This window comes from Schistocerca gregaria, chromosome 4 (genome assembly GCF_023897955.1).
Source record: "Schistocerca gregaria isolate iqSchGreg1 chromosome 4, iqSchGreg1.2, whole genome shotgun sequence".
In the NCBI taxonomy this organism is placed as follows: Eukaryota; Metazoa; Arthropoda; class Insecta; order Orthoptera; family Acrididae; genus Schistocerca; species Schistocerca gregaria.
The window spans coordinates 436080631-436107408 of NC_064923.1; the positions used below are offsets into that span (position 1 = coordinate 436080631).

The 26778-nt window shown below is 44.5% G+C and overlaps 1 protein-coding gene across 1 annotated transcript in view; it reads left to right on the forward strand.

Moving 5' to 3' along the window:
• LOC126365773 (protein nervous wreck) overlaps positions 1 to 26778 on the forward strand; it is a 692956-nt gene that overhangs the window by 221539 nt on the left and 444639 nt on the right. The window contains exon 2 of the mRNA XM_050008297.1: positions 5169 to 5266. Coding sequence (XP_049864254.1) covers positions 5169 to 5266 — 98 coding nt within the window. The remainder of the gene's footprint in view (positions 1 to 5168; positions 5267 to 26778) is intronic.

The window sequence follows — 26778 nt, forward strand, 5'->3', positions numbered from 1 at the left end:
GCAATTTTGTGTAGTAAAATTTTATACTAGTAAATAATAAACCTTAAATGCTCTCCACAGGCTTCTAAACCGAATATTGCTCCAAGATGAATATGACCCTAAGACTGAGATGCTGTTTTTGCTTGTTGGTAATCATAAAATTCCTGTTGAAAGGACCCACATAACAGTTCATCCTGGCAGCGTACAGATCATAAATACTGCCGCGTGCAATGGTCGTGTAACCGCGTCACAGATTGGGTTACGTAAACTTACTTAGATTACGTATCTCTAAGTCTTAGAAGGTTCTTCGACAGCTAAGGGAACAGATATTGCTTGCTTCTCATGTCTTGTTTATGTTCTTTAGGTTGTGCCTAGTACTGCTTAGACATTCACACCGTCATTGTTAGTGATGACTGCAGGAATAAATTACTGCCACACAGTATCTCGGATCGAAGCACAGAGTGCCTCCTTCAAACCTTTTACATTTCAAAAGCTTAGGAAAGAAACTTCAGTAGATATGTATGCCCAAATGCTAGAGCATCCAAAAGAATTTACAATCCCGCATCAGACGTGGAAACTATTATCATCAAAGTGCAGCATGACCGCCCGCATGACGTGGAAATAGCAAAATCACAGCAGCGCACGCAAGTAGTGATGCGGCTTGCAGAACCAAACTCGTCGATTACTCCTCAAGGGTATTATCGTAGGCTGTATGGAAGGGATTCACATGAAGTGAAAACAGTAAGTTTCTTTCAACTGGAAATGTTCTGAAACATTATCGCGCGCGGAGGATGTCGTAGTATTTTGGTAGAGACATTGGGAGACATGAGACAAGCGTCTCTCAGAAGCTTACCTAAGTCAGTTCGGCAGGCATCTGGGTGACTTATACACCCTCAGCAGCACTGCACCGTGTAGTAAACCAGCATCTTCGTATGTACGCTTGCAATGTGCAAATTCTGCACCATCTGATTCCGAACGACGAAGAATGTGGAGAACAATTTGCTACGGATGTTCTGCAGAATAACATGAATGTTAGCTTCCTGAAAACATGTTTATTCTCAGATATGGCAACCTTTCATGTGCCAGGAACTTTTAATAGGTATAATGTTCCAATTTGGGGCTCGCAACATCGCAAGCTATCGATGAAGATGTTCATGGTAGCTCTAAAGTGAATGTCTGCTACGGGCTAATGGACGACAGGACTGTACCATCGTCCTTCTTTGCAGAAAATAGAGTGAATGGGTCAGTGTATCTGCGTATGTTGCAGCAGTCTGCATATCGTTAGATACAACTTGCAAACCCATCAGCATCTTCCAACAAGATGAACCTTCGCCCCATTTGTCAACGGCTGTTCACAAGTTCCTGGATAAGAAATTTTCCAGTCGCTGGATCGGACATGGAAGAGCCACTGCCTGGCCACACCATTCCTCCCAGCTGGAATTCTTCTTGTGAGGATACGGTAAGGACAGCGTGTATGCGACAAAAGTGGACAATATTCCTATATTAAGACGTCGTGTCACGAATGCAATTGCAACAGGGACACAGTACGTACTACAGAGAACATTGAAAGAAACTGAAAACAGAGTCGATGATCTTCTTGCTGCAAGTGATTCACGTGTAGAAGTCTACTGATGATTATTAAATGAATTATTTTAGATGCTTTAGCAGTGGTGCAATTTCATTATCGTATCTGCTGTAATTTTGTTTCCCTGGGTCTTTGAAATGCATGGAGCTTTGAAAGGGACACCACCATATACATTCTGCTAACGCAACCATTAGCATTCTGAAATACACGCTTCAGGAGTTTAAATTCAGTGTTAAATTCGGCATTTTGTCTTCAGCATACAAAAAAAAACCATTTTCAAAGTCAGTACTGAGATATTAAAATTATTCTTATAAGCGCTTGGTAATTAGTTTTTGGTGTTTTCTCGGAAGACCGGAGACAGTGGATCGCATTTACAAAGGGCGTTTTGTCTTCCGGGAGATAATTTACGTAGGTACGGGGAACCACGTGAAAAGCTTTAGGAAGGCGTTTAATTAGAATTTGGAGCTACACAAAGCTGTGCACTCTCCGTGTTCCCGGATGTACAAATGACCGCTCTTAACACCACAATTCAGTTAAGGCAGTAGTGGGACGCCCACAAAAGCCTCACGAGAATGGAGAGGAAGTAACTGGAGGTGCTGCGCTGAAAAAGGAAACCGGCGTAGGGCGCAGTGAAGCGGAAAGCACATTTTGTGTGTTCGGACTCGCGCTGTCCAAGCTTGCGACGAATATACGACACGCGACTTGGTAACATTTTCAATTCATTGTGGCTAGACGGTAGCACTACATTAGTCTTTGTGTCTCGTGCACTGAAAATGGTAATTTGTTTTCCGCTCTGCGCAATGTAATGCAGCAACTGTTGACCGTTTTCGATGAAAATGTTTAGGTAGAGGTGGGTTGGTGAAGAGAGGAAAACCGGAAAGTGACCGACTTCCTTTACTGCGGACGGGGAAGGGCAGTAATGACGTATTCTCTTGCTTGGAGAGTCTACTAAATATTGGTCGAAAAACTCATTAAGTGCTGTTTCAAGTGGTGTAGTTATGAATATGGTATAGAACGAGATAATACCAGGTTTTCGTCAAAACTCGTAACGGGCGAGTAGTCGTTGTGCTACGAGTTGAACCAAAAACTAAGCAGCAATCAGCAATAGGACGTGTGGAAAACCTATCTAAGTCTTATGTGCCGTGAAGAGATACTGCACCATAACCGTGTTTCCGGAAGTCCAGCCCTTATCCAGTATTATTGTCTTCGAATGCTAAGACGTGTGTGCCAGATACTGGGTCTAAAGAGACCGAAAGATATAATCCTTGGTTCTTACAGGACGAAAATGCTCCAGTACACATACGTAACCTAAAGGGAAACTGTTCTCTTAAGCCTTACTGGCTTTATATTCGGAACATTCAAAAACCGTTCCGTCAATAAGTAAAACGTTAAAACTGTTGCATTAGGGATGAAAAGTATTTCAAAGATTGTGCATTTTGTGGCAGTTTCGTGAAATGCAAGAATGGTAACTGAACAATTCTCGTTACTTTCAGCTCCTCCCTCGTAGTTCGTTACGCCTATCCATACATTTCATCGATCAGAAATATTCATGATGATTCAAAAACAACATCGAATAACCATATCTGAGTACAACTGCAGCAGTAGCACCAAATATATTACTTATTGTGGTGTTAGAGGTTATACTATTTGGTCAACGTACGGCAAAAAATACACACCATGACAATTATGCTTGACTACTAAAGTTGCGCCAAGATTTATTCTGTCACACTAACTGCAACACCGACATTTCAATTAGATTGGCAGGCACCATAGAAAGTTATTTTATACTTAGTAGTAAAGGACCGTCTACGTCGAACATGCGTGCTGGACAGGAATTTAAATGGCTCTAAGCACCATGGGACTTAACTTCTGAGGTCATCAGTCCCCTAGAACTTAGAACTACTTAAACCTAACTAACCTAAGGACATCACACACATCCATGCCCGAGCCAGGATTCGAACTTGCGACCGTAGCGGTTGCGCGGCTCCAGACTGTAGCGCCTAGAACCGCTCGGCCACTCCGGCCGGCTACTAGACGGGAATGCCAACTCTTGCTTGCTGTGTGTGGTGAGTCACGCCTGTATACCATGGTCGGTCAAAGCAGTAGCCGCGGACGGCAGCTTTGAGTCCCGGTCCGGCCTACCATATGAATCTGCTACCTGTCTTTTCGACTAGCATGTTATTTATGAAGTAATGTACGATAGGAGGGATAAATTGAGCTACGAAATAATGAGACTGGTAAAGTTGTAGCACTTGAAAATAATACCTGCATATCATTCTGTTTGAGGAACGTTGAAGAAATATAGCTCGCATTGGAGGCGTTGTTGATTTACATCACTAAAATATATTGCAGCACAAAAAACGTGAAGAGCCCTGAATGAGAAGATGAAACAAAGTGAAACTCCAAGTGTTGAGAGGATATCTGACTACAATATCGTGTCAAATTTACAAACAATTTCCCAGCTTGAGCCCATTTACCAGTATGACGTAGCACCTACTCCAGCCTGTATCCATGTACTTATTTGGTTGGCGTTGTACACTGAAGGGCCAAAGGAACTGGTACACCTGCCGCACTCCATAAATCCGTAAGAGTTTGAGGGTTGGAGATCTCTTCCGAACAGCACGTTGCAAAGCATTACAGATATGCTTAATAAGGTTCATGTTTGGGGAGTCTGCTGGCCAGCTGAAATGTTTAAACTCAGAAGAGTGTTCCTGGAGCCACTATATAGCAATTCTGGACGTTTGGGGTGTAGCATTGTCCTCATGGAATTGCATAAGTCCGTCGAAATGCACAATGGACATGAATGGATGCATGTTATCAGAAAGGATGCTTCCGTATGTGTCACCTGCCAGAGTCATATCTAGACGTATTAGAGGCCTCGTATCGCACCAACAGCACACACCTTACACCATTATAGAGCCTTCACCAGCTTGAACAGGCCTCTGCCGACATGCAGTGTCCATGTATTGATTCATGATGTTGTCTCCATACCCGTAGACGTCCATCCGTTCGATACAGTCTGAAACGAGACTCTTCCGACCAGGCAACATGTTTCCAGTCATCAGCAGTCCAAAGTCGGTGTCGATGGGCCCAGGCCAGGCGTAAAGCCTAGTGTCGTGCAGTGATACAGGGTACGCCTTCTGCTCCGAAAGCCCATCTCTATGGTGTTTCGTTGAATGGTTCGCACGCTGACACTTGTTGATGGCCCATCATTGAAATCTGCAGCAATCTGCGGAAGACTTGCACTTCTGTCACGTTGAACGATTCTCTTCAGTCGTCGTTGATCCCATTATTGCAGAATCTTTTTCCAGCCGCAGCGATATCGGAGATTTGATGCTTTACCGGATTCTTGATATATAAGATGCACTCGGGAAATTGTCGTACGGGAAAATCCCCACTTATACTTGAGTATTTCTGATATCTCAACTGCAGATTTTTCAGCGCTCATTTAACTTTAGGACTCTGTATCTCAGAATGAACAAAAAAGGAGTTGTACCACTATTTAAAAAACCCCTTCATATGATGGATGAGCATCTGATGCTTTTACTAACATACCACGTTCACTTACTGACCAGTAGCTCATCTACGTGTCTCCTTGTTACAGGGGACCTATGCCAAGTTCCTCACGAAGTTCCACTCGGAGCAGGTGACAAAGCTGCAAGCCAAGAACCAGTATGAGTGTGACCTGCTGGAGGACATCCGGTGAGTAGCAGTGATTTAAGTTTACGTGTGGCAACTGCAGACCTGCAACAGTCACATTCTTCTTTAACTTAGCAATCAATTTATGTTCTGCACATTGCATTAAGCAGGCACGTCTATTTCGGTTGACGTTAGGTTTCGAATGAAAGAACCGGACCCATGAAGATATAAAATACACTGTGGTAAAGAAAGGATCAAGTTTTTGAAACCCCGTAATTAATTCTCATTCTGACGCAGAAACTTGGAGTTTGAGAGCTACCTGCAACATTCTTCCTTACCGGCGCAAAAGCGTTGCATCCTGCGACGTCAGCTCCGACCTCAGAAGTTTCTGTGTCATGCAAGTTGAGTTAATGATATATTGGCACTAAATTTCACCACAATTCCTCCCAATGTTACGGGGAACTGGCACACGATGGGATGACGTCACACCCCTCTTACGCGCATTCCACCCCTTCTGTTGACGCTTCTGTATTGAAGATTAGAAAGGCGACGTCCACCGTTGAAATTAAGCGCTTCCGTTATCGGTGGCCGAGGAAACATTTCAAACACACCGCTGCTCAGAATCTGCCGGAAAAGGCCCTGTGGGGTGGCATAAAGGGCGTCAGTGAAACCACCCCTTTCCTTGGAGCGTTGATTCCCACACACCCGGCGCTCGGAAACGACAGTTAGCAATGTGATGGCAACAGGTCGACGTTTTTGTCAACTTTGATACTGCTGACCTTCCCAGACGTTTCCACCCTGTGGTGAAGCACCACTGTGTACTGCGTCGTGACCACAGTTTATTTTTTTTCTCGTGCGCTGGTCGGAACCACTATGGACCGTTCAGAACCATTCCACGAACTTTGAACTTGATCCGAAGCAGCAGAGGGTGCTTATGCATTTTCAGCCCTCCTGCAGCCCATACAAGTCTGAGTAAAACGTCATAGGATCCCTCAAGATCCATCAGTTTGACAACAACCTCAGCGGCACCTGCCCACATTTACTGAGAATTTTAAAAAGTTACCTGTACTGAGATAATCTGTGACGTACTCCGAGGTAGCTACATGCTGACAACTGCACGACATCCCTCCGATTCCAGAAGCCTGCTAACAGGCACCTAGGACTGCTTCACAGGTTGCCTCAATAAAGGTCCGCGGGTGTCATCGAGAATATTGTCGAACTGGAAGGGGGGGGGGGGGGGTGGAGGGGGGCCTTAGGGGGACACACTCATTTTATTCATGCACCCTCCCATGATCACGGCAGAGGAGAGTGCGAAACAGGAGGGCTGAAAACGCATAATATCCTTTTCTTATTCGTATCACATTCAAACTTCGTGTAATGCTTTTGAACGCTCCCTAACGGTTCCACTCTGTGCATGAGAGCAAAAAAAGCAGTTATACATACACTCCAAAGGGGTGTGATCATGTTCAATGGAGATGCAGTCCTTAGAGAAGGGTTGAAACGTCCGGGGATGTCAGCAGTGTCAAATGTTGTTAACAATAAATACTTGTTTTGTAAATAGAACTGCCTTTTCCTGCTGCTAGTTACTTTATTTATCCCATACGCGTTTCGCCTTCTCCTGTCCTAAGGCATCATCAGTGGGATCCATGACGATACAGCTTTGTTAGTTTTAGATTATTAAACAGCTCACTTCGCGATTTTTTGGTAAAAAAAAGTAATTACTTACGATTTGCTGATCTGCGTTTCCTCACATCTGTTCTGGAGGTCACAGTACCACTTTTATGACTGCCATATAATCGCATCTTTGTGTTCTGGCCTTCCTCAAACTGTTCATCATGTTTCTCACTCTTTTTTGTGGTGGACTATTGTTCTTTTCTCACTGGATACAACTATTTCGTCGTACTCTGTTTTTCACAACGTAAATATTACGACTCCATTATGTGTTTCATCTTCTTTGGTATGTATACCTAATTGTTGGCAACCTAACGAATTATATGTTCGAGACTAACTTCTATTTATGATGTTTATACCGTGTGTGTGTACGAGTGAGAGAGAGGGGGAGATAGAGCAGGCGATTTTTTTAGGGGAGGGTGGGGGGGGGGAGGGGAGAGCGTACGGGCGTACTAGATGTTAGCGAGTGGTCGGAAATAAAACTCGTTGGCTCTATCTCCTCTCTCTCTGTGTCACTCATACACACACACACACACACACACACATACACACACACACACACACACTGTATAAACATCATAAATAGAAGTTAGTCTCGAACATATACTTCGTTAGGTTGCCAACGATTTTTTTTGGGTGGGGGGTGCTGGGGGGGGAGGGGTGTACTAGCTGTTAGCGAGTGGTCGGAAAAAAAAAAAAAAACTGGTCGGCTCTATCCCCCTCTGTCTCTCACTCACGCACACACACACACACACACACGGTATAAACATCATAAATAGAATATACTTCGTTAGGTTGCCAACAAATAGGTAAACGTACTAAAGAAGATGAAACACGTAATGGAGTCGCAATATTTACGTTGTGAAAAACAGTGTACGACGAAATAGTTGTATTGAGTGACAAAATAACAATAGCCTACCACAAAAAGACTGAGAAACATGGAGAACAGTGTGTGGAAGGCGAGAACACAAAGATGTGGTTATACGGCAGTGATAAAAGTGGTAGTGCGACCTGCAGACCAGATGTGAGGAAACGCAGGTCAGCAAATCGAAAGTAATTACTTTTTTTACAAAAAATTGCGAAGCAAACTGTTTAATAATCTAAAACTAACAAAACTGTATCGTTGTAGATCCCAGTGATGATGCCTTAGAACAGGAGAAGGAGAAACGCGTATGGGACAAATAAAGTAACTAGCAGCAGGAAAAGGCAGTTTTATTTACAAAACAAGTATTTATATGCTTGCTGCGGAGGATGGCCACACAAACAAACTTGTTGTTAATAATGTCCTCCTGTTGCCCTTCAGACTGCTAACTGTCGTTTTCGAGGGCGAAATGTGCGGAAATAAACGCTCTGAGGAAAGGAGTGGTTGCAATGACGTCCTTTATGCTACCTCCCAAGGCCAATTCGTGTCGATTTGAGCGGCGGTGTGTCCGAAATGTTTCCCTCGGCCACAAATAAGAAAACCGCGTGATTTCAGCGTCGCGACTCTGACCTTCAACGCAGAGGCATCAAGCGAAGGGGTAAAATTGGGGAAGATGCCGGTGTGCTACCTTCTCATTATGTGAAACGTCTGCAGTGACGTTGGTCAGAATTTTGGTGAAATTTACACTGCGCGCAATTAAAATTGCTACATCAGGAAGATGACGTGCTACATACGCGAAATTTAACCAACAGGAAAAACATGCTGTCATGTGCAAACGATTAGCTTTTCAGAGCATTCACACAAGGTTGGCGCCGGTGGCGACACCTGCAACGTGCTGACATGAGGAAAGTTCCCAACCGATTTCTCATACACAAACAACAGTTGACCGGCGTTGCCTGGTGAAACGTTGTTGTGATGCCTGGTGTAAGGAGGGGAAATGCGTACCATCACGTTTCCGACTTTGATAAAGGCCGGATTGTAGCCTATCGCGATTGGGGTTTATCGTATCCCAACATTGCTGCTCCCGTTGGTCGAGATCCAATGAGTATTAGCAGAATATGGAATCGGTGGGTTCAGGAGGGTAATATGGAACGCCGTGCTGGTTCACAACGGCCTCGTATTAATAGCAGTCGAGATGACAGGCATTTCATCCCCTTGGCTGTAACGGATCGTGCAGCCACGTCTGTGTCAACAGATGGGGGTTTTGCAAGACAGAAACCATCTGCACGAACAGTTCGACGACGTTTGCAGCAGCATGGACTATCAGCTCGGAGACCGTGGCTGCGGTTACCCTTGACACTGCATCACAGACAGGAGCGCCTGTGATGGTGCAAAACGTCATTTTTTCGGATGAATCCAGTTTCTGTTTACAGCATCATGATGGTTGCATCCGTGTTTGGGGACATCGCGTTGAACGCACATTGGAAGTGCGTATTCGTCATCGCCATACTGGCGTATCACCCGGCATGATGGTATGGGGTGCCATCGGTCACCTCTTGTTCGCATTAACGGCACTTTGAACAGTGGACGTTACATATCAGATGTGTTACGACCCGTGGCTTTACCCTTCATTGGATCCCTGCGAAACCCTACATTTCAGCATGTTGCAGGCCCTTTAGGGCCTGTCTGGATACAGAAAATGTTCGACTGATGCCTTGGCCAGCACATTCTCCAGACCTCTCACCAATTGAAAACGTCTGGTCAATGGTGGCAGAGCAACTGGCTCTTCACAATACGTCAGTCACTACTCTTGATGAACTGTGGTATGGTGTTGAAGCTGCATGGGCAGCCGTACCTGTACACGCCACCCAAGTTCTGTTTGACTCAATGCCCAGACGTATCAAGGCCGTTATTACGGCCAGAGGTTGTTGTTCTGGGTACAGATTTCTGAGGATCTATGCACCGAAATTGCGTCAAAATGTAATCACAAGTCAGTTCTAGTATAATATATTTGTCCAGTGAATACCCGTTTATCATTTGCATTTGCCCGCATCTCATGGGCCTCATGGTCGTGCGGTAGCGTTCTCGCTTCCGACGCCCGGGTTCCCGGGTTCGATTCCCGGCGGGGTCAGAGATTTTCTCTGCCTCGTGATGGCTGGGTGTCGTGTGATGTCCTTATTTTAGTTAGGTTTAAGTAGTTCCAAGTTCTAGGGGACTGATGACCATAAACGTTAAGTCCCATAGTGCTCAGAGCCATTTGAACCATTTGCATTTCTTCTTGGTGTAGTAATTTTAATGGCCAGTATTGTAGTGCCAATGTACCAGCAATAACCCACCTTACACGACACATGAACTGTCTGTTCCATTTTTCGCATTTGTGACACCTTGCTGCTTGAAGCGTTCTCGTGCTCGAGGATGACGTCGCAGGGCGCCACGCTTTAGCACAATTACAGAGGAAGTTGTTAGGCGCCTTTGAGCCAAATTTCAGTGTCGGATTGGGAGACAATTAAAGTGTTTCGGAAAAGTAATCCTTTAACTCTGTTGCTGAGCTTATTTAAAGAAGCAAAAGTATTGAAAAATAACAATAATTTTGCAGTATACAATACTAAGCGGTCTCTAAATGTAATGAGTAGACTGAATAAAACTGAAGGGATTGATGTACGTTCTCTGTGTAGGATGCCTGTGCCATGTCTTCGTCTATGAGTATATTAGGAGTGCGCACTCCAACCATCTATGGGAAGCAACTCTCCTTGCCGTTCGTGATCATATCATCTTCGATCAGTGTACAGCCTCCTACACACAATCATCATACTTTGTATCCGAAACTTACAGCACTTTCACTTTATGAACACATTACTATGGTACTAGAAACTCACTAGGAAACACAAACACCTCCTCCTCAAAAATCATTTGACCTCCAGATTTTGTTTTATGCTTCATTCAACTCTTATTCAATGGTCTAAAGGGCTGTGTTTAACAGAGGAAAGTCCAATCATAGTTCCCTAAACTCATTTCCACTTCTTATATAATATCAGTTCTACCATTCTGACTTGGGTGAAGGGATGATGAAATGTGAAATGGTAAGTGGTTTTGGGATAGCATCTATTGAACTCACTTTTCCTCAGTTCCTCACTTAATAAACTCATTAAACCACTATCTCCGAATTCTATCGCAGTTGCGTTTGCACAACATGTTAGTGAGATGACACTGTGTAAATTCTGCTGTGTTTTGAAAAAAGAAGCAAATGTAGGCTGTACTCAAAATTCTTCACCCATGACGTTTCTCTGAAAGTTAAAAAGCCAGACGAAAATAATCGCCTCATTTTTGCGTTTTCGGCGGAATTCTTTCTGTATACTAAAAAAAGGAGAGGTGACAGTAGATCGTTTCGAATGGTCACCATGCAGATGTGGTCATGGAGGGGCTCCAGTTAACTCTTTCCAGATACTAAGCAAAGCAGAGGTGACAGTAGATCTTTTTGAATGGTCACCACGAAAGTGAGGGCATGGAGGCGCTCCACTTAATATTTACAAAAAAATGTGAGCATAGGCTTCACTTTAGAATGCCATTTCCTCTCCACCACTCGGCAATCCCCCTACAGCGCCTTCCCACAACCCCTACCACTATTGCTTTCCCCATACAAGCCCTGTCAGTTCCACATCTACTGAATATGTTATTCAGTATGGATTCTTCTGTGGGGTATAGATGGTCTCCATTTAGTGTGAGTATTGTGCATTTACACTGGTGCGCCTTGATTTAATCACATCTGAGACTCATAAACATGCGACAGAGCCCAGTGTGGTAAACTGTGCTGGAGAAAATGGCAGAACAGAGGCTACTGCCGTGCTGACTCAGCGTTTCGCCGGTGTTGGCAGCAGAACTTGATAAGCTGCCAGCTGGCTCGTCTGGCTGCAGTTTGAGGACGTTGATTTGGAAAGGCAGTGGCGAAGCTGAACAGGGTGCTCAAGCTGCATTGTACCATTCCTCACTGGTGTCACTGAACTCCACTGAGGACAGAGGTTTAATTTTAACTTCATTACATAGGAGGCTGTGTAGTTTGTTCACAACATCCTGAACGAGGTTTCCTAGCTGTGGGCTCTGGATCGGCAAAAAGCCGGCAGAAGTGAGTCCACTTTGGGCCACGAGTGTTTGCTGACAGACCGCTGCCAACGTTGGAGGTCTGTCAACAACTTGTGGGCGCTGTAGCCGCTATGAAGTTATTGTTGTGCCCTGTTGCACTTGCTAGCAAGTACACTGAATGTCACCACTGTGTGAGGAAAACGCAGCTGATCTCCTTGCTGCTACCAGTGTGTTGGGGTTTGGTAGGCTTGCTTTCACGCACTTCCCTGCCTCCCCTCTACCCCTCCCCTCTACCCATACCCCCTCCAAGCCTCCTGAAAGGTGAGCGAGGACGTCTTGAACAAACTATAAGTATTGATGTCCTATAGTACGCAGAGTATTCAATATGCAAGTTATAAGGGACACCTATCAAGTATATTAATTACAGTGGAAATTAAAACAGTCAGAAACAATGAATCCGAATTTAAAAGTTTGGTAGATTACGTTTTAGCAACAAGTAATTAAGTTCACAAAAACATAGCCTACAGTTGTCATTCTCTGTTGTGTGAGAGAAAATGTCAGTGTTTTAGCCATTCAAGAACGAAGAGCGCACGTGAAAACAAATGACAGCACTCGCTCTTGTGAGTAAGTGGAGTGACATACACAGGTGACTGAGTTAGAATGGGACAGAGTGGTTGGTAGACGTTCCATGACTTTTCAGCTCGCACAGTTTTTTTCTGCTGGAACACTGATGTGTGCGTGGAACTGGGGCCCAGAGAGGGATGCACACAGTGGCGAACAGATACAGGACCACACATTGTGACCACACCACTGCATGGCCGTCATACTCCACGTATTTCCGCTAATAGAATGAATGAATTCATCTACTGCGTTTATGTTGGAGCATTCAGCAAATGTGCACATTGACGTATCATTATTGTCTTCTGTGGGGTGAACCAGAGGCACGTTTGCCATTATCTTGGGCCTACCTCTCCAGAAATAGTTAACGTTTCAGACTGCAGTGGGAATATGAACACTCCTTTCTTCCTTCCCCCTCATCCCACCCTCGTTTCTTTGTCCTGTACATCACATTCACTCTTTATTTTGTCCATGTAACATAGTAGTCCGTGCCAATACTCACTTGTACACCAATCGTTCCTTATTTTGTACATATAACATAGCAGTCCGTGCCAATACTCATTTATACACCAGTCTTTGCTTATACATTTTTATTGATTTAAACTTTGTGCATAATATAAAATTTACTTGTTGAGAGCTACTTTGTGATGCTTTTGTTTTTGTATCCACTTACAGTTGTAAAATGCCACATATCTTTAGATAAACATTGTACAGCTGTAAACTCCCACTGATGTTGTATAGACTCTCTGTTTAATCTTATATCATTGAAAATGTACTGGTAAGTTGAAAGTAAGTCCATAACAAATTATTAAATTAAATATTAGCATCGAACATCAGTAATGTGTATTTAAGTTTTATAATATCTCTATGTTCCACCATGTACCGACGGAATATTCCACAAATGTTAAACGAAAAAAATCCACTTGATGAAATGAAATTTGCGTATGGCATCTTTGGTCGGGAGGGCACTTCTTGGGGTTTGGCTGCCTGATGCAACTCTTTTTTTTATTGACGCCACTTTGGCAACTTGCACGTCGATGACAATGAGCACAACACACACATGCAGCCTCGAGCAGAGAAAATACGAGAACCGGACGGGAATCGAAACCGTGATATAGCGTCAGCAATGCTAACCGCAATACAACGAGCTACTGATAATCCACTTGATGGTAGAGCTCCAGACCTCCGAAATCTGTAGTGAGAATATAAATAAAAGTGTCTCCTTGCAGTTATTTTCGTATTTCTATTGACATTGTGACAATTACTGTCAACTATTCTAAACTGTGTTCGCTTCAACTGGTGAACTATTGCGTCTGAAGGAGAAGCAGTAGGCCTACATAAGAGAGTATAATCTGTCTACCCTATCTTGTTTCCTTATCGTGTCACCAATATGAAAGACCCAATATCAAATGCTGCAACCAATGGCTCCATAAACCACCGAAATTCGGGAATAAAGCATTTATTACCTTTCGGTTACTACCACCAGCAGACGAAAATTTACAACTCGTAAAACAGTGTTCGGCGTTAGTCTATGCGAGACATGAGTTTATGCCACCTTTAGGCTCAAGTTTATAACAACCCACACTTAACTTTATTTGACGAGCTCAAAGCTTTGATCTGAGTTTGACAGTAACCGGAAAGACGTAATAAACGAAAACATTAAATGATCTGAATGGCTTTGTTCGCAAAAATTCACAATGATCACAGATGTATTAACAAAACTTATTTCCTTTATTAATGAATTCCCTAATAAATTTTCTTTATTAACGCTATAGTAGGCTTGTTGTAACTGTTCGACACCCACTCTGTATAGACTCCATTCTCCACTCCCCCCTCCCCCCAATTTTACAGCCTGTTCATTATACTCAGAGGTGACAAAGGACATGGGATAGTGATACGTACATACACAGATTGCGGTAGTATCGCGTACACAAGGTATAAATGGGCAGTGCAGTAGCGGAGCTGTCAATTGTACTCAGATGATACATGTGAAAAGATTTCCGACGCGATTATGGCAGAACTGCGGGAATTAACAGACTCTGAACGCGGAGCGGTAGTTGGAGCTAGACGCAGGGGACATTGCATTTCGGAAATCAGAGCCAAGGAAAGGATGTGCTGAGAATACCACATTTCACGCCACGGACCGAGAGCAGCGGCGTTTGCGCAGTGCTGTCAGTGCTAGTAGAGAAGCAACACTGCGTGAAATAACGTCGGAAATCAATGTGGGACATACGACGAATGTATCCGTTAGGACAGTGCTGCGAAATTTGGCGGTAATGGGCTATGGCACCAGACGGTTGACGCGAGTGCCTTTGCTAGCAGCACGACATCGCCTGCAGCGCCTCTCCTGGTCTCGTGACCTCATCGGTTGGACACCAGACGACTATAAAACCGCAGAATCGTCAAAAGAGCCTCGATTTCAGTTGGTAAGAGCGGATGGTAGTGTTCGAGTGCTGCGCAGACCCCACGAATCTGTGGACCTAAGTTGTGTGGAAGGTACTGTGCCGTTTGGGGCGTGTTTACATGGAATGGACTAGGTTCTATGGTCCAACTGAACCCATCAGTGATTGGAAATGTTTATGTTCGGTTATATGGGGACTATTTGCAGCCAGTCATAGGCTTCATGTTCCCAGACAACGGAGGACAATGCGTCATGTCCCACGGCTACAATTGTTCGGCATTTGTTTGAAGAACATTCTGGAAATTTAGAGCGAATTATTTGGCCATCCAGATAGCCCGACATGAATACCATCGAGCATTTATGCGTCATATGCGTGAGATCCGTTTGAGCACAGAATCCTGCAACGACCATACTTTCGCAATTATGGAGGGCTATAGACATAGCCCGGGTCAGTGCTTCTGCAGGGATTCCAGCTACTTGTTGAGTCCAACCCACGGCGAGTTGTTGCACTAGACCGGGCTAAAGAAGATCCGTCACGATATTCGGAGATATCCTACGATTTTTGTCGTCTTAGTGCATTCACCAGTTATTTTGTGCACATAACATAGTATTTTGTGCCAATACGCACTTGTACACAGTTTTAGCTAATATATTCTTATACGTCTACGCCTACTTTTGATCTCGGCAAGTCAACTTACGGTGTGCGGCAAAGGGCACTTTATGTACCATAGTCTCTTCCTTCTTTTCCTGTTCTAGTCGGGACTGGTTCGTAGGAAAAACGATTACTGGTAAACTTCAATGTGGGCTCGAATCTCTTCGGATTTATTTCCGTGGTGTTTTCTTGAGATATGCGTAGGGGGAAGTAATATAGTGGCTGACTCTTCCTGGAGGACGCCTCTCTTGCAGCGTTTGCCACTGAGGTTGGCTGAGCATCTCTGTGAAGCTTTCGTGCTTACTAAAAAAAAACTGTATCTGGTACGGATCCCAGGCCGACGAACAATATTCAAGCACTTGTCAAAAGAATGTTCTACAGGCTACCTCCTTTGTTGATGACCTAAAACTCCTGGGGATTCTACCATTGAATCTTACCAGCGATTAATTTTATGTGGTCATTCCACTTCAAATCGCTCCGTATGCACACCCCTACATATTTTGTGGCAGTAACTACTTCCAGTGATTGTTCTACGATCGTGAAGCCATAAAATAAAGGCTCTGTCTGTCTGTGTACACCATACGCAACATGTTACACTTCTGAATTAAATCTTGGTTGCAATTTGTTCTTTTGTTAACAACGCATTCCGCATTCGTGGGGCATTTTCTGATTATCTCGAAACTTTCCTTTTCCTGAACTGAACCAGCGTGCTTTTCATGCTTTAAGATCAATTACGGGCATCCCTAAGTGAAGACTTTCCACCTTATATTAGATAGTGCTCTTGATCTCTTCTTGTCTTCAGCGTTACTAGGTCCACTGGATGACTCAAAACTTTAATATTTGATAAATGGGAAGCTCCTTCTGCCATGCACTATATAGTTGTTTACAGGGTGTAGATGTAGATCTGCCATTAGTTCGCCTGCCTGACCAGTTCTGGCTGCAGAGTTGCATGTGTATGGGAACCTGTGGTGCGGGTTATCGAGCAGAGTCAAGAATGCTTACTCAACACAAGACATTCCGTTTTCCTCGATGCTTTCCATTCAGTACTTCGACGATGCCGCGCAGGAGCCGATCGTGGGTAGTAGGCAGCGAGTGACGTATGTTGAGGTAGCGACGGATGGCTGCAGACAGCGACATGCTGATGCGGTAATGTGTGAGCTCCGTAGCGCAGGAAGGCCCGCCATGTGGGATGGCGTGCACTGCCCCTCAGCCCGTAGTCACTGACAGAAAGGACCAAGGCGCCCCGACTCGTACCCAGGACCCTCGGAGACCAGATGGTGACTCTGGCGAAGGCGTTCACTGAGCAGCATTGCCCTGATGGATCTCTTTCAAAGCCTGAAACCATCAGGGGTAGTTGGGGGTTCGTAGATCAGCGGCTTCACCTGGATGTTGATGCTGCTCGGTAAAGCTGGAGTAGGTTATCCGCACTTGACCAATGTCTGGCGTGAAGACATCAACGAAATGATGCTACTGGCTGAGCTGAGAGCAATTACATTCTCTCCACCTGTGCGAATTATGACGGAAGGTCGATTTCCGTCGTATACTCATGTGCGGAAATGCTGGATAGTGCAGCCCAGTCAGTCACTGGCAGCACAAAACCTGTAAATGAGATACTTTTACCTAGCATACACGAGGCGTGGAGAAGCCACAAATGCAGTCCTGCCCAGTCTCCTGACAAAGAGAGAATTGCTAATCGAGTTAAGCTTACTTTTGTGATCAAAGATTCGGACTGCTTGTGAAATTACGAATCAAATGACGTCAGTCACAGGCTTATCAAGTTATTAAGCCGAAAATCAATAAATTTAATTAGTGAATGAGTGCTTTAAAATCAATTTTCCATAGAAATCTGAGACCAGTGTGAATAGGCAAATATCGACAGGTGCGGCGAAGAAATTTTCTGGACCACAAATCAATTATTGTTTATTATGGGGAAGATGGGGAAATTCTGCAAGAGTTCTGAGCTGTTAGTTTGAATTGTAAGCCACGGCTGCTTCTATGCTCAAAGATATCACTCTTAAACGCTTTAGCAGCATTGGCGCAAATTTAGTGTCCCCAACTCCTGAACTGGGAGAAAGGCTCGTCATTGGCCCGAAAAGATTGTATTCATCACTTGTCCTGTCGGACGCTTGCTCTAAAGGGCCATCCTAATTGATAAAAGTGCGGAGAGCCACCCGAAAGGGCCCTTTTCGCTGCAGCTCTACATTGGAGTGACTTCGTAATACATTGAAGCGCCAAAGAAACTAGCATAGGCATGCGTATTCAAATACAGAGAGATGTGTAAACAGGCAGAATACGGCACCGCGTTCGGCAATGCCTATATAAGGCAACAAGCGTCTGGCACAGTTGTTTGTTGAGTTACTGCTGCTACAATGCCAGCTTACAAAGATTTAAGTGAGACAGAACGTGGTGTTACAGTCGGCGCACGACCGATGGGACACAGCATCTCCAAGGTAGCGATGAAGTGGAGATTTTCCCGTACAACCATTTCACGAAAGTAACGTGAACATCAGGAATCCGGTAAAACATCAAATCTCCGACATCGCTGCGGGCGGGAAAAGATCCTGCAAGAACGGAGCCAACAATGACTGAAAAGAGTCGTTCAACGTGACAGAAGTGCAACCCTTCTGCAAATTGCTGCAGGTTATAATGCTGGGCCAACAAGTGTCAGCGTGCGACCCATTCAATGAAACACCATAGACACGGGATTTCCGAGCCGAAGGCCTACTCGTGTACTGTTGATGACCGCAGTATGCAAAGCTTTACGCCTCCCATGGTCCCGTCGACACCAACATTGGACTGTTGATCATGGAAACATGTACCTGGTTGGACGAATCTCGTTTCAAATTGTATCGGGAGGATGGACGTGTACAGGTGTGGAGACAACCTAATGAGTCCATGGACCCCGCATGTCAGCAGGGGACTGTTCAAGCTGGTGAATGCTCTGTAATGGTGTGGGGCGTGTGCAGTTGGAGTGATACGGTACCCTTGATACGTCTACATACAACTTTAATACGTGACACGTACGTAAGCATCCTGTCTGATCATCCATTCGTGTCATTTCTCTGCCTCGTGATGACTGGGTGTTGTGTCATGTCCTTAGGTTAGTTAGGTTTAAGTAGTTCTAAGTTCTAGGGGACTGATGACCATAGATGTTAAGTCCCATAGTGCTCAGAGCCATATGAACAATTTTGAACTATTCGAGTCCATCGTGCATTCCGACGCACTTGGGCAACTCCAGCAGGACAATGCGACACCACACACCTCCAGAACTGCTACAGAATGGCTCCAGGAACATCATTCTGAGTAGAAACACTTCCGCTGGTCACCAAACTACCCAGACATGAACATTATTGAGCACATCTGTGATGCCTTGCAACGTGATGTTCAGAAAACATCTCCAGCTCCTCGTACTCTTACGGATTTGTGGACAGAACTGCAGGATTCATGGTGTCATTTCCCTCAAATGGCTCTGACACCCTATGGGACTTAACATCTGAGGTCATAAGTCCACTAGAACTTAGAACTACTTAAACCTGACTAACCTAAGGACATCATACACATCCATGCCCGAGGCAGAATTTGAACCTTCGACCGTAGCGTTCGTGCGCTTCCAGACTGAAGCACCTACAAACGCTCGGCGACAGCGGTCGGCTCATTTCCCTCAGACATTGGTCGTGTCCATGCCATGTCGTGTTGCGGCACTTCAGCGTGCTCAGGGGACTTTACACGGTATTAGGCAGGTTTACCAGTTTCTTTGGTTCTTCAGTGTACCAATACAACTCGTGTTGCTACCTTTCTGGTACCTATGAGATTGCTTCCGTTACTTTGTAGAGCAGCCATGGACCGAGTAGTTCGGTTTAGTGCCACAGCTCGTCGATAATACGTTCGCGATAATTTCGGTCGTGATTTGACAATGTGTGAAACAGTTTGATTCTCTATCGATGGGCATGGTGACTTTTTCAATGCTCACACGTTACGATAGCCATGCTGCAACTGTCTTACTTCTGTTCAGTCAGAGCTCTCTTAGTTTCCCTTTAGATTTCAGATTCTCAGTTTTCTTGGAGGTTTTCTTTTACCACACTCTCTCAAAGGGGTTGTACGAATTGTTCATGTTGCATTCCCGAGTTCAGCGATATTGTACTGTTTTTTCTTGTCCAACAGTTAGGCATTTTCGTGCCAGATTATTTCAATAATTGTTAGCGGATATAACTTTAATAGCACATAACAAATTACTTCTCATTTCATCTGTTTCGTTAGGTGAATATTTACATATCAGACCTGTCTGTCTGTTCGCCTGTGGCATTTTCGGGTGCCCTTATTCAATAAGCTTGTATTTAGCTACCGAAATCCCTGCTACACGTGAAAAGGCCCGACGCCAGCACATTCGTGAGAGCAGCAAATTGGCAGGTGGGACTGATGTCCCAGCCAATAGGGAATCAGCGGCTTCCAACTCATTCATTTGTTTTCGAATCATGTCATGTCCAGTAAGGTTCAGCACCAGTACTGCTGAAGCTCCGAGCTGCAGAATTACGCCAGTGGCTGTGCTGCATATCCTAGTCCATAAAAAAATTCCCATTGATACATTCATGGCTTTCTGACTAGTCTTTCTTACTAAACTGGTATCCTTTATTACCTAGCATCTTACAAGCCTATGATCACTTGCAAAGCTAAACTGGTTTAGAACCGTTTAACACTGCACATTTTCTTTATTGTTTAGTAAAATGTAGTTAAATTTATTTATATTTCCATTTCGTCTTAGAAAAGTCCAAGTTCGATTGGTTTTATTTTGGAATAATATGTTAAGAATAAGTATGTTGTCTTTCTCTCTCTTTAATTTGTACTAGTTTAGGAGCCGATCTTATCCAAAGTTTCACAGTGAAGAATAATTCTTAAATTTTTGGACCACTTTTGCATTAAAATCCCTTGGATTGTTTGTCTTTCATGAATTTATGTTAAGCCTTTGTAGAGGTCTTCTGCCACCACGTTTGAATGTGAGCTGACTGGTACAGAGATCAGTACTTTCTGTGAAATGTTTTCTCTTTATCTGCAAAACATGTTTTGCTGTTCTGAGGTTTCTTCAGTACACGTCATATAGTTTTTAATCTTCCAGTATGCGAAGAAGCCTGCATATAAATTTTCTCTCTGTTCCGTCCCTCTCTAAGAAACAATGTTTCGTAACCCCACTACGTCTCATTTTATCTTATTTAACTCATCTTCCAACTCTACTAACCTGTTTCGGGCATGAAATAACTGCTATTTGTTGTCCGATATAAAAAGTGAAAGAGTCATTTTAGTTTCTAATGTGGATATTGTCGCCTATTATAAAATCTTTGTGTGGTGAGTTTGTAATGTGTTTTGTAAGAGCGAAGGTAGGTCACTGGGGGAAACATCTCTGAGACCACATAATCATTCACACAGCAGTCAAGCAGGGGTCGCCATCGAGATGCATCCCAGAATGAGAACATACATATGTTAAGAAGATCACTAAACAAATTTTTACGTTATACACATAATCACATCTTTGTAGTAAAAACGCTCTCAAACTGAAAACAGGATGCACTAAACATCGTAAAGGTGATACATACTGATGAGCCGAAACATTATGACGCAAGTCTTCTGGCTTTCGTGGCCGTTGTCACGGAAGATAAAATCTTCTGGGTTATTAGGCCGCTTCATGTTTCTTCTAAAATGATCGACGAGTGTTCTAGCAGTAGTGGACACCAGAAGATGCTCAGGAAGATCCCTGCAGAGAGGTCGAAACGTCGATCACTTTAGAAGAAACATGACGTGGCCTAATAACCCAGAAGATTTTAACTTCATTGTGATCGTCTGCTTAATAGCTTGTTTGTTCATCTTTCGAACGAAATACATCACTGGTACGGTGGCATTAGATGTCACCGACGGGTCATGTAATTCGCGTAAATAGCGGGTCACAGATTTGCCTACGCATAGATGACGCCCGATAGCGACCCAGATGACTTCCATAGGATTTGCGTCAGGCGAATTAGGTCACCGAGACATCAACTTCGTTATAATGCCCCTCAAACCACCGTAGCACGATTCGGGCTCCGAGACACGGACAACTATGCTGCTGAAAGATGACTTCGCCGTCGGGTAAGTCATCAAACACGAAGGGATGCAAGTGGTTCGCAGCTATCAGCGTGTCTTCGATTACTAACACAGGTCCCGTGCAAGCGCAGGAGAACGTCTCCCACAACATAATGCTGTTCCTACCATCCTGTGGCCGTGGTGGGCTGCACGTTTCGAACCGCCGTTCACATCAGTGACGACGTTCGCAGAGACCAACTTCGACCTTGTGTAGCAATAATGTGTTTCACCCGAAGAGCCGACACGTTTCGATTGATGGGTTGTCGAAACCCGATATTCCCGTGCCCGCAGAAATCGTAATTGGCGATGTTGTGTCAACATGTGAACACGTAGGTGTCGTCAGCTGCGGAGCTCCATGTTCAACAATGTACGGTGAACGGTGTGCTCCGAAACACTTGTGCATGCATCAGTATTATTCTCTTTTGGCAGAGATGCCACATATCAGCATCTAGTTTAAAGAGCAGACAAGTCTCCGGATCCTATGTTCTGTGAAGAGTCATGGACGTCCAGCCGTTTAGCGCCTAGTGGTAGTTTCACAGCCGGCCGCTGTGGACGAGCGGCTCTAGGAGCTTCAGTCTGGAACCGCGCTGCTGCTGCGGTAGCGGTTCGAGTCCTGTCTCGGGCATGGATGTGTGTGATGTCCTTAGGTTAGTTAGGTTTAAATAGTTCTAAGTTCTAGGGGACTGATGACCTCAGATGTTAAGTCCATAGTGCTCAGACCCATTTGAACCATTTGTAGTTTCACAGTCTTTCTAGCTCTCTCTGCAGATGCTCATGACTTCGATCAGCTTCACCATTTTCGAGATACTCGTTCACAGGCTCTACGTAACAACAATATGTCAAAGTCGTTTATTTCAGTGGATTTCCCCATTTGCAGTCCATATCTTCGTTCGAGTGACCTGCGCCCGTGTCTGCTCCGCTTACACACTTTGGACAGTGGTCATGTTTTGCCTTATCAGTTTGTATTTAAATACTGTGTAATTAAAGAAAACACATACCAACACGACAATTTGCCAACTTTGGCTGCCAAAAATAGCTTCATGGGAGCCAGTGTAAAATATACGAGCATTCCTCTCCATTCGGATCAGCAAGCCAAGCGATCGTTCCTCCCTATCGAAACAGTCCTTCTCCCTCTCCCACGAAAAGCGGTGTAAATTGGCCAACCAGGAGGCTTCCTTTCCCCATCTTGCTACCTTTCTACGGTTTCGTTCTTCATCACTGCTATTATTATTATTCAATTGTACATGTGATCCCTTGTTAGTTCAACATGTGACGACCGCACTACATCCTTCCTCCATAGTCATTTCTGTTTTTGGTCACAGTCTCTTAGCCGAAGGCCGGCTGCACAGATAAAGGACGTCTGTCGTTTTCCAAGCTGCCTACCGTTTCTCAGGGGCTGTAAACTCACCGTCACCATAATACCGTTACTAACATGAAAGCGGCATCCGTTCTGACTCTACTTCTTGCCACACTCCGCCATTGCTTCCACTAGAGATCACCATGGTCCCCTCTGACTGAATGCAATCTCCAGTTCTGCGAACTTCCATAATACATTCTGTTATGTGATATCTCATTATATTTTGCAAAATGTGTGTAATTCATTGCGGATGCAAAAGTAATTTGGTGTGTCTCATAGCCTGAAGGCAGTGGCAGAGTTCCCATTGCTTACAACTCCCTAAATTCCTTCACCCTAGCTAGAATACCTTCGTGCCAGCAAATCACACATAGCAGTACAGCTTCCGACAACAATTACCATGGCGAGACCCTTGAAAAATATTAGACCTTGATAGATGTATGGTCACTTTAGTTTCTTGCCAGGTCTGAGTGCTTCTATGCTATCTGATTAAAAATATTTCGACATCTCTTAGTGAACATTAATACAGGCGTGAACTCTGCTGGGGACACTCGATGAGGTTTCTGAGTAGTATGAAGGAATGGTAGAGCATTGTTAATCAAGAGCCAAAACCATAGAATGCTTTTTCTTTATTTATTCTTCATAACTACAGCCTGTTATATGACAAGCTAAAATAGTCCCTCCAAATCACGTTCTTTAATAGTAATACATTTATACATTAATTATTTATTTCTGATACTTATTTGTTTTAGTACTACAACTACACCTACCATCACAAAATTACAATAAAACCCCAACAAGTAACCCAACTTCTAATTCCACTATAATCGCCACAGAATCTGTTCTCTTTTTTTTTTAATTTATTTTGCCACTAAAACAAGTAATTCCACTAATCATTGTTACGTGTTAAAGTCCTCACATCCATTATCTATTGCACGAACGCAATGTGGATTCCTGAGAAAGTATTTCTTTCGATGGTCGGCGACCTCACTTGTCTTCATGTTATGTAGCCGGCATGTGTAGCGTGCTGCCTAGTGAAGTCTTCCGTGGCGTTCCTGGATATTGCGGCTACAATGTCGTCCAAGATGCACCAGGTCGACTTCTTCCCTAGTGCTGCTTTAGGATCCAAAATTCTCAATGCCAGACGGCTATTATCCACCGCATTTTCGTAGAGTGCGCAGTCCCGCAACGTGTGTTCTGGTGTGCCCACACTGCTGCAGTAGCAGCTGTCATTCATCTAGCTTTTCATTTTCCATAGATACGTTGCATAGGGCCATTGACAGTCAGGTAAAGTATCAATGCACTCGGAGGATTAAGAAATCTCATTTTTAGTTTACTCCTCACTTTAGGGAGACATTTCTTATGTTCTCCTGCCTGTGCTTCAAGTGTCCCAGTCTCTTTCCCGCTTCACTAACTTTTCGAATTCGTATGAGTTCCAAGCACACTTTTTGTGGTGTCACCGCCAGACACCACACTTGCTAGGTGGTAGCCTTTAAATCGGCCGCGGTCCGTTAGTATACGTCGGACCCGCGTGTCTCCACTATCAGTGATTGCAGACCGAGCGCCGCCACACGGCAGGTCTAGAGAGACTTCCTAGCACTCGCCCCAGTTGTACAGCCGACTTTGCTACCGATGGTTCACTGACAAATTACGCTCTCATTTGCCGAGACGATAGTTAGCATAGCCTTCAGCTACGTTATTTGCTACGACCTAGCAAGGCGCCAGTATCCATACTATTGATATTGTGAATCATGTACCGTAAAGAGCGACGTTCTCCATGAATGGATTAAAGTTAAGTATTCCACCAGCTACGTCCGTTTTTCTCAATTCTAATTCCCTTGTCATTTTCCAGACCTCACGCCAGCCTGCGTGAGCTGAGACGCGTGCATTTCGGCCTCCTTTAACCATACGGTTGGCTCTCCTGCCAACCACAACACTTTTACCAGTAAAAGGCTCCGCTTACCCTGATATCCAATACAAGGGCGTCTGGTTCGGGGCTGCCCTTGAAGTAACCGATCTGTAACACATCTTTGTGCCACTGTGGTGCCAACCGTAGTTCTAATTGCTGCTGCATTTGTAGCACAATGCGCCACAGCCATGCACCGAACACAATGGTATTCCACGCGGCCGTCCAGAACCCGGTCCTCTCGCGACCGTTCATTCTCCTGACCACCACGGCCACCAGTCAGGTACAGTGGCTTCAATCCTGCCAAGTCTTATCGCAGAAGGAACATCCAGCTCCTAGTAGCCCCATCACCCGGCCTCATTCAAACTCAATGAGGTCTTCGCCGCCTTAAACGCATTCTTGACTATCATCAACTCACCAGGTACAACCTCAAAGGTGAAGAATGTTCACCACCGTTAGAACACGTATTTGAAGGAAATCTGTTTTGCATCCTCTGAGTGGCGCTAGTAGCGCCTCCCTTATGCGTCTGAGGCGGAGTTAAAATTTTTTCCGTCAGCGTATTAAGAGAGTAGAACCAGTCAGAATTACTAGGCAGGTTGTAGAATTCTGCGGAGGGCGCAGTGGAGTTAAAACTGTAGCAGTCAAATGGATCAGTGCAGCCGAAGTCCCGAAGGAAGGAAGAATAACACAGCTTTAGTAGCCAGACACAAAAATTTACACGTTGAAAATTCACCGCTGGACTGTTGGCCTCGTAGAAAAATTCAAGAAGACCAGATCAGCTTGACCTGACGGTAGGAAAAGAGCACAGTTGGACAGAATGAAAGTAATATGGGCACAAAAAAAAACCCTGAGAATGACTTGTGTATTACATGGTCCAGTAGGCCCAAGCGTGGGTATTAATTTTCGTAATAAGAACGTAGCATATTCCGTCGGTATTTGGAAGAACGTATTAAAAACCGCTATACACTTTATCAATGTCTAACTATAATATTTACTTTATATTTTGTTGGAAACCACCTTTCGGCTTTCTAGATTATAATCAGATAACTTAAGACTGTACAGAAAGTCCACACACGTTCGTCGAGAGCTTCTTGCTGCAGAAAGATTTCCGTACTCAGGTTGCCACTAATCGGGGCTTCCGAGAATGAACTAGCAAGCCAACACAGGTCGGTTATTGGCTCGCCCGCACACACACAGCACGCGTGAAATTTAGTACGGCGTGGCCGGCTCTGCCCTATGTGATTCTGATGGGTACGACGAACGAGCGAACTATCAAACCTCATGAAATTATACACCCTAAAAGAATTAAATAAATGAATAAAAATATTTACCACGAAGGAATTATCCGACTGAACGTAAACTGGTAGATGTGATGTTTATTTACAGAGAAACAAATGATTAAATGATTACAGTCTCAGAAAAACAGGAAAGAAATCAAGAATTGAGAATGTCAACAAAGCGTTGGTTCAGGTCGGTTATTCGACTTACATCTGATGGATAGAGTTGTCAGATGTCGTCCTCAGACATATCGTGCCGAATTCTGTCCAAATGGCGCGTTAGATGGTCAGAATCCCAAGCTGGTTGGAGGTTCGCATCGCTCTGAGCACTATGGGACTTAACGTCTGAGGTCATCAGTCCCCAAGAACTCAGAGCTACTTAAACCTAAATAACCTAAGGACATCACACATACCCATGCCCGAGGCATGATTCTAACCTGCGACCGTAGCGGTTGCGCGGTTCCAGACTGTACCGCCTAGAACCGCTCGGCCACTCCGGCCGGCCTGGTTAGAGGGTCCTGCGGATAATGCCTGAGGAGAGGCCAGGTGATTTTGCTGATCAACGTAGGGTTTGGCAAGTACGAAGACAGCTAGTGTGAGAGTGCTGAAATGTAAACACAGGATGGCTTGATATGAGGGACAACAAAAT